General features: G+C 42.0%; 1 protein-coding gene across 2 annotated transcripts in view; it reads right to left on the reverse strand.

Annotated features, from left to right (window-relative positions):
• The window catches only part of ATP9B (ATPase phospholipid transporting 9B (putative)), a 217,092-nt gene extending 203,639 nt beyond the window's left edge, over positions 1 to 13,453 (reverse strand). The window contains exon 1 of one of the 2 annotated variants that reach the window (XM_079941711.1): positions 13,407 to 13,453. Coding sequence is in view for 1 of the 2 variants with exons in the window: in XM_079941710.1 (XP_079797836.1) it covers positions 13,177 to 13,289 (113 nt within the window). In the remaining variant the exon portion in view is untranslated. Of the gene's footprint in view, positions 1 to 13,176; positions 13,315 to 13,406 lie in introns of those variants that run through there. The other variant, XM_079941710.1, reaches the window with a different exon arrangement.
• Positions 13,454 to 13,738: the final 285 nt, after the last annotated feature.

Raw genomic sequence — 13,738 nt, forward strand, 5'->3', positions numbered from 1 at the left:
ACAGACAGTGCTTGAACAAAGGAGCTGGAGGAAACAGGAGAGAAGTGGGTAGATTCGGGGCATTTAAGAGCTAGAGCACACAGACAGGTGATGTTTGACTGTGAACTCAGAGGACACAAGAGCCTAAGGATGACCGGCCTGTACGGGAAGGACGGCAGTGCCGCTCAGTAGGACAGAAAACACTAGCAGAAGCAGGCTTCTGGCAGCAGAGGGAGAATCTTGAGTCTGCTTTTATTCATTTTCAGTCTGCGGTCTCTGAAATACAACGCAGGCAGCTGCTATAAACGGAGTTGGCCTGCCAAGGGCAGGCAGGAGCTGGGAGGTCACCAGCTCCTCTTTCCTTAGGAACCTGGCCCACTCCGCCCACCACCCAGGAAGGGCTGCTGTGTAGCTGCCTGGGACCCTCAAACCCTCCTGTGGTTGGTCGGGGACAGGCGGCCAACCAAGCTAAGCCACAGCTGTCCAGGAAAATTCTGCGACTGGAGCTGAGAAAAAGGCGGCAGTCTCTCTCGATAACTAAAGCTACTATCTCCTGTGATAGGAGCTGTTGGAGGTCTATGCCAGTACGTAGAGTAAGAAACCAGAAAACCAGTCTTCTGAAAGAGAAGAACGAATCAGACAGATACGTGTAAAATGAAAAAATGTTTCATGCTTCTTGTTTCATGTTTCAAGATTAAAATGTTTCATGTTTAATCTTTCATGGAAGATTAAATACATAATCTACTTTCAATTTGCAAAATATTGCTTTTTTTAAAAAGCGTCAATCTGCAAGAACAGAAAACAAAAGAGGAGATAACAAAATGTAAGAAGCTGGGGAAGCAGATGTGTGGATGGTAAACAACTAAGCAGAACCATGAAAATGGAGTCTGAAGCCAGCAGTGAAGAATCCAGAGAAGCAAGGGACTGGAACCTCAGGACCCTAGCAGGGCTGAAGACCGGCAGCGCTGGGTGCCTCTGGGAGCGCTCTGAAGGGACGCTGAAATAAGAACCGACTGAAAGCTCTGAAAGAAACATCTGGATCCTTACACTGCAGCCCCCCTCCCACCCAACTAGGCAACCAGCCCTCCCCTCCTCTGGGGAAGGGAGGCTGTGCTGAAAACAGAAGACTCAGTGAAGGAGCCACCAACCTGTCCCTCCCACTACCCTGCTGATTACTAATGCACTGTTGAAGGGACAATGCTGCTGATCTAAAGGAGAGGAAACCAGCACTGAACAGTTACTGAGAGCTCAGACTCTCAGGCAGTAATCTAGGCACGTCACGTATATTCATTTAATTCCCATGTTTAGACAATTAACACAGAAAACCATACTATAAGAAAGAACAAAAACTCAAATGTCCATAGACAAACGCGGACCATACATACAATGGGATATCTATCATTCAGCCATGAAAAGGAAGAAAATTGATACAAGCTACAACGAGAACCTTTTGGACATTATGCTCAGTGAAATAAGCCGGACACGAGAAGACAAACACTGAATGACTCCACTTACATGAGGTCCCAAGAGCAGTCAACTCCAGAGACAGGAGGAAGACAGGTGAGCGGGCAGTGGGGGACGGTGGAAGTCAGTGTCTAAGAGGCACAGAGTTTCAGTTTGGGAAGATGGAAGTTCTGTGGGTAGATGGCGGTGGCGGTTACACAACAACGGTAACGCACTTAACGCCATTTACTGTGCACTTAAAAACGGTTAAGATGGTATTTCTTATGTTACGCATACTTTACCACAATTCTTTAAAAAAGAACAGATTCTGTACTTATTGTTGATGACACCCTGCTCCCCCGCAGCCAAGTAACCACGGGAAGACGGATATCCCCTCATCACTACCCACACCCCCAGCGCGCGAGCTAATTCCTGCAACACGGCTTTCCCTGCACTGAGCACGGGGCCCTTTCTCCTCGTGCTCCTGCTGGCTGCCACAGTCAGTGTGCTGCACCCTTACGCACGGGGCAAGTTTACTCAAGAGATCCATCATTTGGGGAACAGGCTTGTCAATCAGACAATAAACCAGAATGAAAAAGAACTCCTGCAGGCGTCTTAGACGAAGGAGCCCGGGAAAATGGACGGCTAAAGTTTACTGAGTCCTTACTATGGCCAGGCACTCTGGAGGTCTGTATGCTGCATCATCAAAGAAGAAAACTTTAAAGCAAATGAGAAAATGGGGGAAAATATGCAGCACGTGACAGAAAAAATGATTCTTTATAAGTAGTTCTCACAAATCAATAAAAATCAATAAAAAAGCAAACACTTTGAATGACACATGAACAAAGACAATTCACAAAGGAAGAAATACAGCTATACTTAGAAAATTACACTCCACCACATTAGGACCTTACGACAAACACTTGAGCGTCTACTACATGCTAGCGCTGTCCCTGCGGGTACAGAAGCAAAGAGGCACACGAAGCCCTTGCTCATACACAGCTTAGGTACTAACAGGACAAAAACAAGACGTGAACTATTTTCAAAGGGGAAAGTGCTAGGAAGACAATAAAGGGGATGATGAGACCAGAAGTGACAGGAGGGGTCTTCCTCAGATTGTCCAGGAGCCTGAGTCTCAAGAAGCGACACCTGGACGAAAAGCAGCCAAGCACACCAAGGTCTAGGAAGACCTAGAAGGGGCTGCAGAGCCTGGAGGGCTGCAGGAGGGGAGACAGCCAGCGTGCCTGGAGGGAGCGAGCCGGGCGGAGCTGCGGCAAATGCAGCTGCAGACGCAGCGGGGCCAGCCCCACAGACTGGAAGGCCAAAAGGAAGAGCGCCATGCGAATTCAAAGTGGAAGGCGGGGAAGGCAGTGGAAGGCGGGGAAGGCAGTGGAAGGCTTTAAGCCTGGGAACAATTTTTGTTTTCAAAAAGGACGCTTAAAACATGCAAATTAAAACAACTGAAAAAATAATTCTTAACATTTGGCATGGACAACAGTCTCGGATAACCAGGGACTCTTATTGCTGGTAAGAATGTGAACAACTTTTGGGAGACTAATTTGTGAAGATGCATCGAAAGCCTTTTTTTTTTTTTTTTTTTTTTGGTAATGCAATTAAACTTTAACGCACAGGTTCTATTATCTCATAAAATTAAAAATATATACAAGATATATCTACAAAGATAATGATCACCGTGCTGTGCACCCCAAAAGCCTGGAAAAACCTCATTATCAATGATCAGAGTTGCTTTTAATACATGATGGAATACCATATCATCACTAAAAGCAAGAGAGCAGAAGACCTCTAGCTGAAAGCATATGTCAGGAGAAGGAGCAGTCACTATTTTCACCTCTCTTTTGAACACCTTACTCCACTGATCAAAGGGATACTCGTTTTAATCTCTCCATGTAATCTTCTACAAACAACTGCAATTACTACTGATACCATCACCGAACATCCCTACAGCAAGTGACCTATCATCTGAGATGGTTCAGGCAAAAAATTACATAAAATCTAAAACAGAACTAATATTTTTCCTCTCAAAAATTCCTTTTTTCTTACTTCTGTGTAGATTACTTCTTTTAAAACAGTCAACTAGAAAATGAATATTTATACAAAATGCAATTAAAATTCAAAAAACACTTAAATATATTATAACATAGTATACAAAATGAGATTTTTAGTCTTTTTCATTAAGCTCTTTTAGCCGTTGTGTTGTTTTTTAGCAAAAGTCACAATCTTATCAAGTTTAATGCTAGAAAAGCAGTACAATGAGTCTGAAAGATAATGAATATAAGCAACATCATGTTTAGTAACCTCAACTTCAGAAATGGAGACTTTGAACTGGCAAGCAATTTATTCCACTTCCAAAGCAATTTTCCTATTGTATTGAAAATTTTACCTCAGTATTTAAAAACAATAAGATGATGAATAATGGATTTTTCAGAGACAGGATAAGCAGAGAATATTAAGTGTCTTTGTTGCCTGGTGTCATACACACTTAATTGGTTTGTCACTCAAGAAAGATCAACGTTTCCAGCAATTAAGTATAATTCTGGAAACATATTTTTAAAATGAGTAACAACAATGTGAACAAAGACGACAGAATGGATGATACTGAACCCAAGAGTACCGCCACGGTAAGAACTGAAGACAGCTATCTTAGCTGCTGCCAAAGGTTTAAAAAAATTAGGAACTTTCAACAAAACATTCAAGTACTGGAAGACGAATAATTTACATGTATCTAAGTAAAAGTAGGTCAATACAATAACTATCTTAAACTCACATTTTTATCTTAAGTATCCAACAGCCTTATTGTTTCCACTTTGATGAGAAACATTTCTGAGAGTCAACTGATATTAAAGGGAGAAAAACATTTAAAATATGCCTAATGCTTAAACCTTCTTTAAGAAAAATAAACACTCCCTCTTTGCCTACATGTAAGTAACGCAGAAAAACAAAGCGACAAAATGCTATAGAGAAATGTGCATATTTTCTTCATCAATAGAGCTTCCAAGTTCAACTGTGTCACTGATGAGTCATTAATGAGCAGCAAAACTGTATGAACTTCTGAAAAATTGGAACTCCTTCCTTCCTACAGCAGCAGAGGAGATGAACAAGGGAATAGTTTAAAAAAAAAAAAAAATTTAAAGGAACAGCACCAGAGCAGCATGCCTTGACATCAGCAGCAAAGACAAGCAACAGGGACAAGGGTCAGGCAGTCCCTCGAGCTGAGGCCCCCGGCCACACACTGTTTATGCAGTAACCTTGGAGTTACTGACTCCTCTTACACAATGTTCTGTAAGAGATGAGAATACCACCTTCTCAAATAAGAAGTTACACTAATGCTATACATAAATGGAGACAAACTTCTGAATCAGAGTTAATGGTGCGATATCTAATATATGTAAATGTCAGTCTAGAAATTTACAGATGAGCAGGCCAGTTAGCCCAGGACACACACTCCAGTTGCCCAGAATGTGCTATCCCAATCACCAACTCTATCTTCATGCTGACACTGTCGGTTTAGAAAATTAAGTGAGACATTTCCATGCTGGCAAGTGTGAAGAATGTCGCAAACGTGTGCGAACTACAGCCCCCGTAAAGGAAATTAATTCTATAAATTTTAAGACTATGTCTCTGATTCCAAGGAATCCTGGGCCTGGGTACTTGGATAAATGCTATCTTACTAATCATTCTGTACTTTAAAAAAGCTTTCAATTGCAAACCATCACAGCAAAGGAAAAGTTTCATCTTTACAAATTGTAAAATATTTTTTTATCATCATGATAATTGTAAAATTTTTAAGATTCAGAGAAAATTGTATGTAGACACTCAATGAGAAAACTAACACTAAAAAAAAATTGTGTTGCCTCTACTAAGAAACGTACTAATATTTTAGAGATAATCAGACAACAGGCATCTGTTCTCAGCATGAGTCTCTTTTTAAAAGAGACTGATAAAACAGAAGACTTAAATAAGGTCCACAGCCCCATAGCATAACACCAAAATGTCCAGGATACAAGCAAAAATCACTCATTACACCAAAAACCAAAAAACCTCAAATTGAATGAGAAAAGAGAATCAAGAGATGTTAACATCAAAATGATACAGATGTTGCAATTATCTGACAAGGGTTTTAAAACATTCATCATAAAAATGTTTCAACAGGCAATACAAACATGTTGAAGCATATGCAAAAGAATAGAACGACTCAGCAAAGAAACAGCTAATATAAATTAGTATCAACTGGAAATTTTGAAACGAGAAAAAAAATAGCAGAGACTTAAAAACTGAATGGACAGGCTCAGCAGCACAATGCAGGAGACAGAGGAAAAATCAATGAACTTGAAGACAGAACAACAGAAATCACCCAATCTGAACAGAAAACAGACTTAAAACAAATGAACAGAACTCATGACCACATGGGACTAAAAGAAAAGATCTCACAAGGTGTCACTAGAGTAACAGAAGAAGAGAAAAAAGAAGGTCCCAAACATAAGTATTCAAACAAATAAAGGCTGAAAACTATTTGACAAAAGATTCAAGAAACTAAGTGAAACAGTATAAACTCAAAGAAATCTACGCTAAGGCCCATAATAATCAAACTACTGAAAACTAAAGACAGAGTTTGAAAGTAGTGAGAAATGATATCTTACCTACAAAGGAAAAATCATTCAAATGACATCAGATTTCTCATCAAGAATCATGCAGGCCAAAAAGAAGTGACATAACATTTTTCAAGTGCTCGACCCCAAATTGTATATCTCGTGAAAATATCCTTTAGGAATGAAGGGGAAATAAGACATCCTCAGATGAAGTAAAACTAAAAGATTTGTTTCCAGCAGACCTACCCTCAAAGTATAGCTAAGGAATTCTTAAAGCAGAACAGAAACAATGAAATAAAGAATTTCGGTACATCAGGAAATAAAAGAACAACAGAAATAGCAAAAATATGGGTCAGTATAACAGACCATCCTTCTCCTCTCGAGTTTTCTAAATTATGTTTGAGAGATGAAGCAAAAATTATAACACTGTCTGATGTGCAATTCTAATTGTATGTAAGGGAAATATTTAAGTACTTTTACATATGTAAAATTTACATATAATTTTACAAGACACAAGCATACCTCAGAGTTATTGTGGGTTCGGTTCCAGACCACTGCAATGAAGCAAATATGGCAATAAAGTGAGTCACATGAATTTTTGGTCTTCTGGTGCCTATAAAAGTTACGTTTACAATGTACTGTAGTCTATTAACTGTGCAACAGCAATATGTGTAAAAAAAAAAAAATACGTGTCTTAATTGAAAAATACTTTATTACTTAAAAATGCTAACCATCATCTAACAATGCAGCGTTGCCACAAACCTTCAATTTGTAAAAAACACAATAATGCAAAGCACAATAAAACAAGGTATGCCCATAATTACATTTCTAATAGGGGAGAATAAAAGGATGTATGGTAAGAATTATACACTTTACTCAAATTGATAAAATATCAACACAAGTATACTGTGATGAGTTATGTATGTATAATATAATATCTAGAACTGCTAAATAGTATTTATACAAAGAGAAGATCCAACATAAAACACCATAAGTAAACCAAAATGGAATTCTAAAAAGTGTTCAAAGTAACCCACAAGAAATCAGGAAAAAGAAAACAGAGAAACAAAAAACACAGAAAACAAAAAGTAAAATGGCAGATGTAAGCACTAACTAACCATCACTACAATGAATGTAAATGTTCTAAATACATCAACTCTAAGACACAGATCGGCAGAGTGGATAAAAAATATAAACCAACCATACACACACTAAAAGAAACTCACTTGAAATATAAGTAGGTTGAATTTAAAAGGATGGAAAATTATACGCCAGGCCAACATAAATCAAAAGAAAGCAGGGCTTCCCTGGTGGCGCAGTGGTTGGGAGTCCGCCTGCCGATGCAGGGGACACGGGTTCATGCTCCAGTCCGGGAAGATCCCACATGCTGTGGAGCGGCTGGGCCCGTGAGCCATGGCTGCTGAGCCTGTGCATCCGGAGCCTGTGCTCCTCAACGGGAGAGGCCACAACAGTGAGAGGCCCGCGTAACGCAAAAAAAAAAAAAAAAAAGTAAACTTCAGAGCAATAAAATTACTAGAGACAGACAGGGAAATTACATAAGGATAAAAGTGTCAGGCCCTCAAGAACACAAAGCAATCCCAAACGCAAATGCACCGAACAACAGACCTGCAAAATATGTGAAGCAAAAATTGAAAAAGCTAAAAGGAGAAATAGACAAGTCCATGATTACACTCAAGAGACTTCAACTACCCACCCTCAACAACCCATACAACAACTAGACAGTAAACCAGGAAGGAGAGAAGAACTCAACACCATTAACTAACAAGATCTAATCACATTTCAGAACATTTCACCCAACAACAGCACCATACACTTTCTTTTCAAGAGCCCCAGGAATTCTTACTGATGCAGACCATATCCTCAGTCACAAACTGCACCAAATTTAGAATAATTGAAATCACACAAAGTGTGTTCTTTGATCACAAAGGAATCACACTAGATATTAGTAACAGGAAGATAACAGTAAATTTTCCAAACACACTTCTAAATAATCCATGGGTCAAAGAGGATGTCTCAGAGAAAATCAAAATACCAGAATTTGTTGGACACAGATAAGTCAGTACCAAGAGGGAAATTTACAGCACTAAACATTTATACTAAAAAGAAGTCTCTAATCAATAATCCAAGCTCTCACCTTAAGAAATGAGAGGAAGAGAAAAATAAACCTAATGTAAGCAAAGGAAGGAAAAAATAAAGAGCAGAAATTAATGAAGTTGAAAAAAAGAAAACGATAGAAAAAATAAGTAAAATAAAGATGGATCTTTGAAAAGATCAAACCTCTAGCAGGAATGACCAACAAATAGAAGTGAAGGCACAAACCACCAACACCTGAATGAAACAACATCAAAAGGGAAATACGGGACTACTACAAACAACTCTACACACATAAATACGGCAACTTACCTGAAACAAACCAATTGGTCATGGGGCACAAACTATCAAAACTCACCAAATAGGAAATAGGTCATTTGAATAGCTCAATAACTATTAAAGAAACTGAATTTTAAATTAAAACACCCTAAAAAGAAATCGCCACGTCCAGATGGTTTCACTGGAAAATAGCAAATATTTAAAGAAGTAACACCAACTTTACACAATGTCTTCCAGAAAGTAAAAGAGAAGGGAACATTTCCCTACGCATCTTGTGGGGCCAGGTAACAGGGGTAAAATCTGACCATCACTGCCACTCTATTCATGGAATTTAAAGTCTAATGAGAAGAGAAGCAGTTATAGTCAAGTGCAATCTGTGGTATGAGGGGAAACAGAGTCCTACAGGAGCCTGGCAGGAGCATCCCATTTTATCCTGGCTGGGGTTGAGATCAAGGAAGCCTTTAGAAATAGTCATTTCAGATGCTGACAAAGTCAGGAATAACGCCACTGAAATAACGGAGATGTGTAAGTGCCAGAAGAAACAGCTAGAAGAGTCCAAAGTAACTGCCTGTGGGATGAGAGGCTGGGATAAGGGAGAATGAAGATGAGGGGTGAGGGCCACAGTATCTTATCATAAGCCTTTTACCACCAACTAACTTTTTAAACTATTCGTAAATGTTACCATGATAAAATACAACCAAAGCCGAACTTCACAAAATAATGCAGAAGCACAACTTCCAGTCACAATCCATTTCTCCCTGCTCGTCTCACCTAAGTACAACTATAAACCTTGGAAATAAAGCAAGAGCCAACCACAGGAGAGCTCTGGAAGGTGGGAAGAAGGCAGCAGTGAGAGGAAGAGAGCTGGGCTGATCTGGGATGCAGAACTGGAGGAACACAGTGGCAGGACATCTCACATGCCCCCACCGGACAAAAGGAAGGACACAGGCTCGGCATTGCCTAACTCCCAACCTAGCAAGAAAAGGCAGCCCAGGAAGGCCATTACTCCCCTGGCAGAACAAGAGTCCACCACCACCAGCAAGGTAAGATTGACAAGTAGCCATGGGAATTGGCATCCTTCCCCACAGGCCTGAGACTCCCCTATCCCACCCAGGGACACGAGGGCATCCAGGTGGCACCAGGTAGGGTCCCTGCCACAACAAGAGGCTAGAGGCCTCAGGAAGCCTCCGTGTCCCCATGAGCCTGAGGCACCCCTCTCTCAGCAGGCTGGGGGGCGGCCAGCAGCACCAACAAGTGCAACCCCGCGACTGAAGCAGCTAGCTCAGGAAATGGCTTCTCTCCATGGCCTCTCCTCTTCCCCAAGATGCCAGAGCAGCCAGGGGCACCAGAAAAAAGGATTTGGGCACAGAAAGCCTCCTGGCCACAGTGGTGCTGAGTCTCCTCTCCTACCAAGACACACCAGGAAAGTCAGGGGGCACATATGGAGGGGGCACGTCCACAGCCACTGCCCAGCCAACACAGCCTCACCATCCACATGGGATGACACAACCACCTCTCACCAAAAGACACTGGGCCTAGGGGAATCCCTTCTTTTCCTCAGCAGCATAAGTAGAGACAAGTAAGAGCTCCAGTAGCACCACATAAACCAAGCACACCAAAAATCACAACCCTGAGAATTAAACTGTCACTGGAACCACAGCCGACAAAGGTAGGCCAGGACCTACGTGCTAAATCTAAACAGGGTGATCATCTGCTAAAATAAAAGATATAAACAGGGCCCACATTCTCCCAATAGATGAAATATCCAGGAAACAATCAAAAACCATCCATCATACAAAGAACCAAAACACTGACAGTGGGAATTAGAAAAGACAATCAAGTGACACCAAAACTAAGATGAACTCAGATACTGGAATTATGTAACAAGCATTTCAAGCACCGAACATAAGTATGCTTCAACAATCAATTTCAAATTCTCTTGAAACAAAGAAATTATAAAACTTAAAAATAAAATAGTAGAAACAAAACCCCACTGGATGGGATCTATAGTAGAGTGAAAATGACAGAGAACAGAATTAGGGAACTTGAGAACAAGTAAATAGAATTTACGCAGTCTGAACAACACAGAGAAAAGAAACTGCGAAATAAAAGAGCCTAAAGGAATTACGTAAAACTAACAAAAGATCCAGCATTTGTATCACTGGAGTCCAGAAAGAAGAGGAGAAAGGGGTGGAAATGAAAGAGGACTTGAAGAAATAATGGCTAAAAACTCCCTAAATTTGGGGAAACAAAATACAACAGAATCAAGAAGCTCAGTGACTACCAAACAAGTTAAACCCAAAGAAATCATACCAACATACATCAAAACGTGAAAGCAGCCAGACATAAATGATGAGTTACCTATAGGGAACACCAACTGGAATGACAGTGGACTTCTAAGCAGAAACTATGAAGGCTGGAAGGAAGTGGAACAAGAGTTTCCAAGTACTAAGAAAAGAAGTGACCAGGAATTCTACATCCAATAAAACTATCTTTCAGGAATAAAGGAGAAATAAAGACCTTCTAAGACGAAATCTCAAGACGGGCTATAGGCAGGTCTTGAAATAGAAAGGAAATGAAAAAAGAGAGAATCCTGGAACATCAGGAAGGAAGAACAAAAAAGAGCAAAAATATGGGTACATACAATAATCTATCCTTATCATCACAAGTTTTATAAACCATATTTGATGATTTAAACAAAAAGTATAACACCATCTGATACTCAGGACATGATATTTAAATTGCAGGGGGGAAAAGGGAGGTAAAGGAACCAAAATGAAGTTTCCACAAATCACTCCACATAGTAAAATACTGATACCAATACACTATGGTGATAAGTCACATACATATACTGTAATACCCAGAGCAAACACTATAAAAACTATACAAAGACCTACACCAAAAAACACTGTAGCGATATCAAAAGAGCGTTCAAGTAAAAGGAAAGTAAGAAGAGAAACAGAAGAATGAGAATCCAAAGAAACAGAAAACAGATTAATAAAGTGGCACACTTAAACTCTAATGTATCGGGGACTTCCTTGCTTCCTTGGCGGTCCAGTGGTTAAGACTTTGCCTTCCAATGCGGGGGGTATGGGCTCGATCTCTGGTCAGGAGCCAAGATCCCACATGCCTCAGGGCCAAAAAACCAAAACATAAAATAGAAGCAATATTGTAACAAATTCAATACAGACATCAAAAAAAAAAAATCTTAATAAAAAACTCTAATGTATCAATAATTACCTGAAATGTAATGGCCTAAACATACCAATCAAAAGACAGAGATTGACGGATTGAATAATGGAGAAACATGACCCAACAGAAACTCACTTCAAATTCAACAACTTAGATAGGTTGAATGCTAACACCATGCAAACATTTATCCACAAAAAGCAGATGTGGCTACACCAGTCTACTAAAGTAGACTCCAGAGTAAAAAAAATTTCCAGAGACAAAAAGAGAAATACTATCTGACAATAAAAGAAGTATCCACCCTGAAGACACAGAGATCCTAAACGTGTATTTACCAAATGACTGAGCCTTAAAATATATAAGGCAAAAACTCACAGATGTGAACTGTGATGGAAACCGACTGTGAAATAGGTGGCACGTTTTCAAATAATATCTCCTAAAATCAACCACTTAGAAGATTACCTATGCAATTACTCTTCCAGGTAATATCAGGGAAGAAAGGAAACGATACTTCACTTCAGGGCCAAACACTAAAAATGGGCACCTTACTAACTTCTCCTGTAACCCTCAACAATTCTATGAGGAAAAATACTGCCCCCCCCCCACTTTACAGCAGAGGAAATTAGGGCCTATGGTTACCTAAGATCAAACAGCTAGCTAATACGGAAATGAACCAAGATTAATCCAGCTCTGTAGCATCATAATATGTACTGTTCTGACTACATGTTACAGCCTCTCAAATAGCCCAAACCAAAAACTATTCTAAAATTGGAATCCTGAAGCAACTGGATATTGAAACCCGTACTTTTTCACTCTATGTACTAAAGACTGATTGCTTCTACAATTGCCCAGGAATAAAATTTTAACAACTCTGAAAAGCATTATCTCCCCTTCCTATAAGTTTCTTTTTCTAACCACGCTATCATTTATAAGTGTAGTATTCTTCGCTTTGGGTAAGAAATAAGTTACGAACTAAAACCAACTAGGGTATGAGACTTCCATTTTAAATCAAAGGTCTGCACTGTTTAATTCTACCTCTTACTAACTGTAACAATTTAACCTTTCTGAATCTCCGTTTCCCATTCTTAAGAGCAAAAATTCTTGTCAACACAAAGTACTTTGTATGTACACGTTCAAGTAAAACGTGCACTTAGTAAACAAACTGAAATGTCTTCACTTGCTCTTTACACTTGTGAAAGTGATTCCCAACAAGATTTGTATTTCTAAAACTAACTGGAAGTTGTATCTGCCATCTTCGCGATTTCTCTGGTGACACAGTACAGGTCTCGGAAACTAACAACTTGCGTGATCGGTGCCGTGCGACCTGCGGTGCCAGTGCTACTTGAGGGAGCAGCCCCCCGAACCAGAGGCTCTTCCTCCTCTGCGCTCAGCCCGGCGCCGGGGCACACCGGGGTCGTGGCAGCGCCCGGGCACCTCCCGGACCGTGGACGCCCTCCCCGGGTCAGGCGCACCCGCGGGGCTCCGGAGCCGGCCGCCCTGGGCGGACCCCACCGGGCCGGGCGGGGAGGGGCGCCTGGGCGGAACGGTGGGGCGGCACCGTCGTTACCTGCTGGACCGCTCGGCCCCCGGCCCGGGCCCCGCCGCGCTGTAGGCCGCACGTTTGCAGCTGGCCGCGGCCGCCGCGCTGCGCACCGGGTACAGAGGGATCTGTTCCGCCATGTTCTGGCCGCCACCTTCCCGCCCCTCCCCGATCCCCCTCAGTTCGTCGCCTTTCCCCGCCTTCTCCTCTCAGCTCCGACCCCGCTGAGGCTCCGCCCGCGCGCCCTGCCCCTTCACCGTGCGTCGAGGCCTGATGGCGTCACCACGTGTCGGGGCCCGATGACAACGCCGTCAGCGACGGTGCGGTGCGGGAGGCGGAGGCACCCGAGGCCCCGCCCCCCGCGCGTCGGGGCCAGTGACGTCACCTGCGGCGAGGGCGCGAGCGGGAGGCGGTGGCGTTCGGAGGCCCGGCTCCTCGCGCGTCGGCCACCGGTGACGTCACCGCGCGGCGAGGGCAAGAGCGGCGGCCGAGGGATACCGGGCTGGGCCGGGTGCGTGCGCGCATGCGCCGCTGGCCGGACTGTGCTGAGCGCGCATGAGCCGCAGCGCTTTCTAGGAAGAAGTGCCGG

This window comes from Stenella coeruleoalba, assembly GCF_951394435.1.
Source record: "Stenella coeruleoalba genome assembly, chromosome: 14".
Taxonomy (NCBI): domain Eukaryota; kingdom Metazoa; phylum Chordata; class Mammalia; order Artiodactyla; family Delphinidae; genus Stenella; species Stenella coeruleoalba.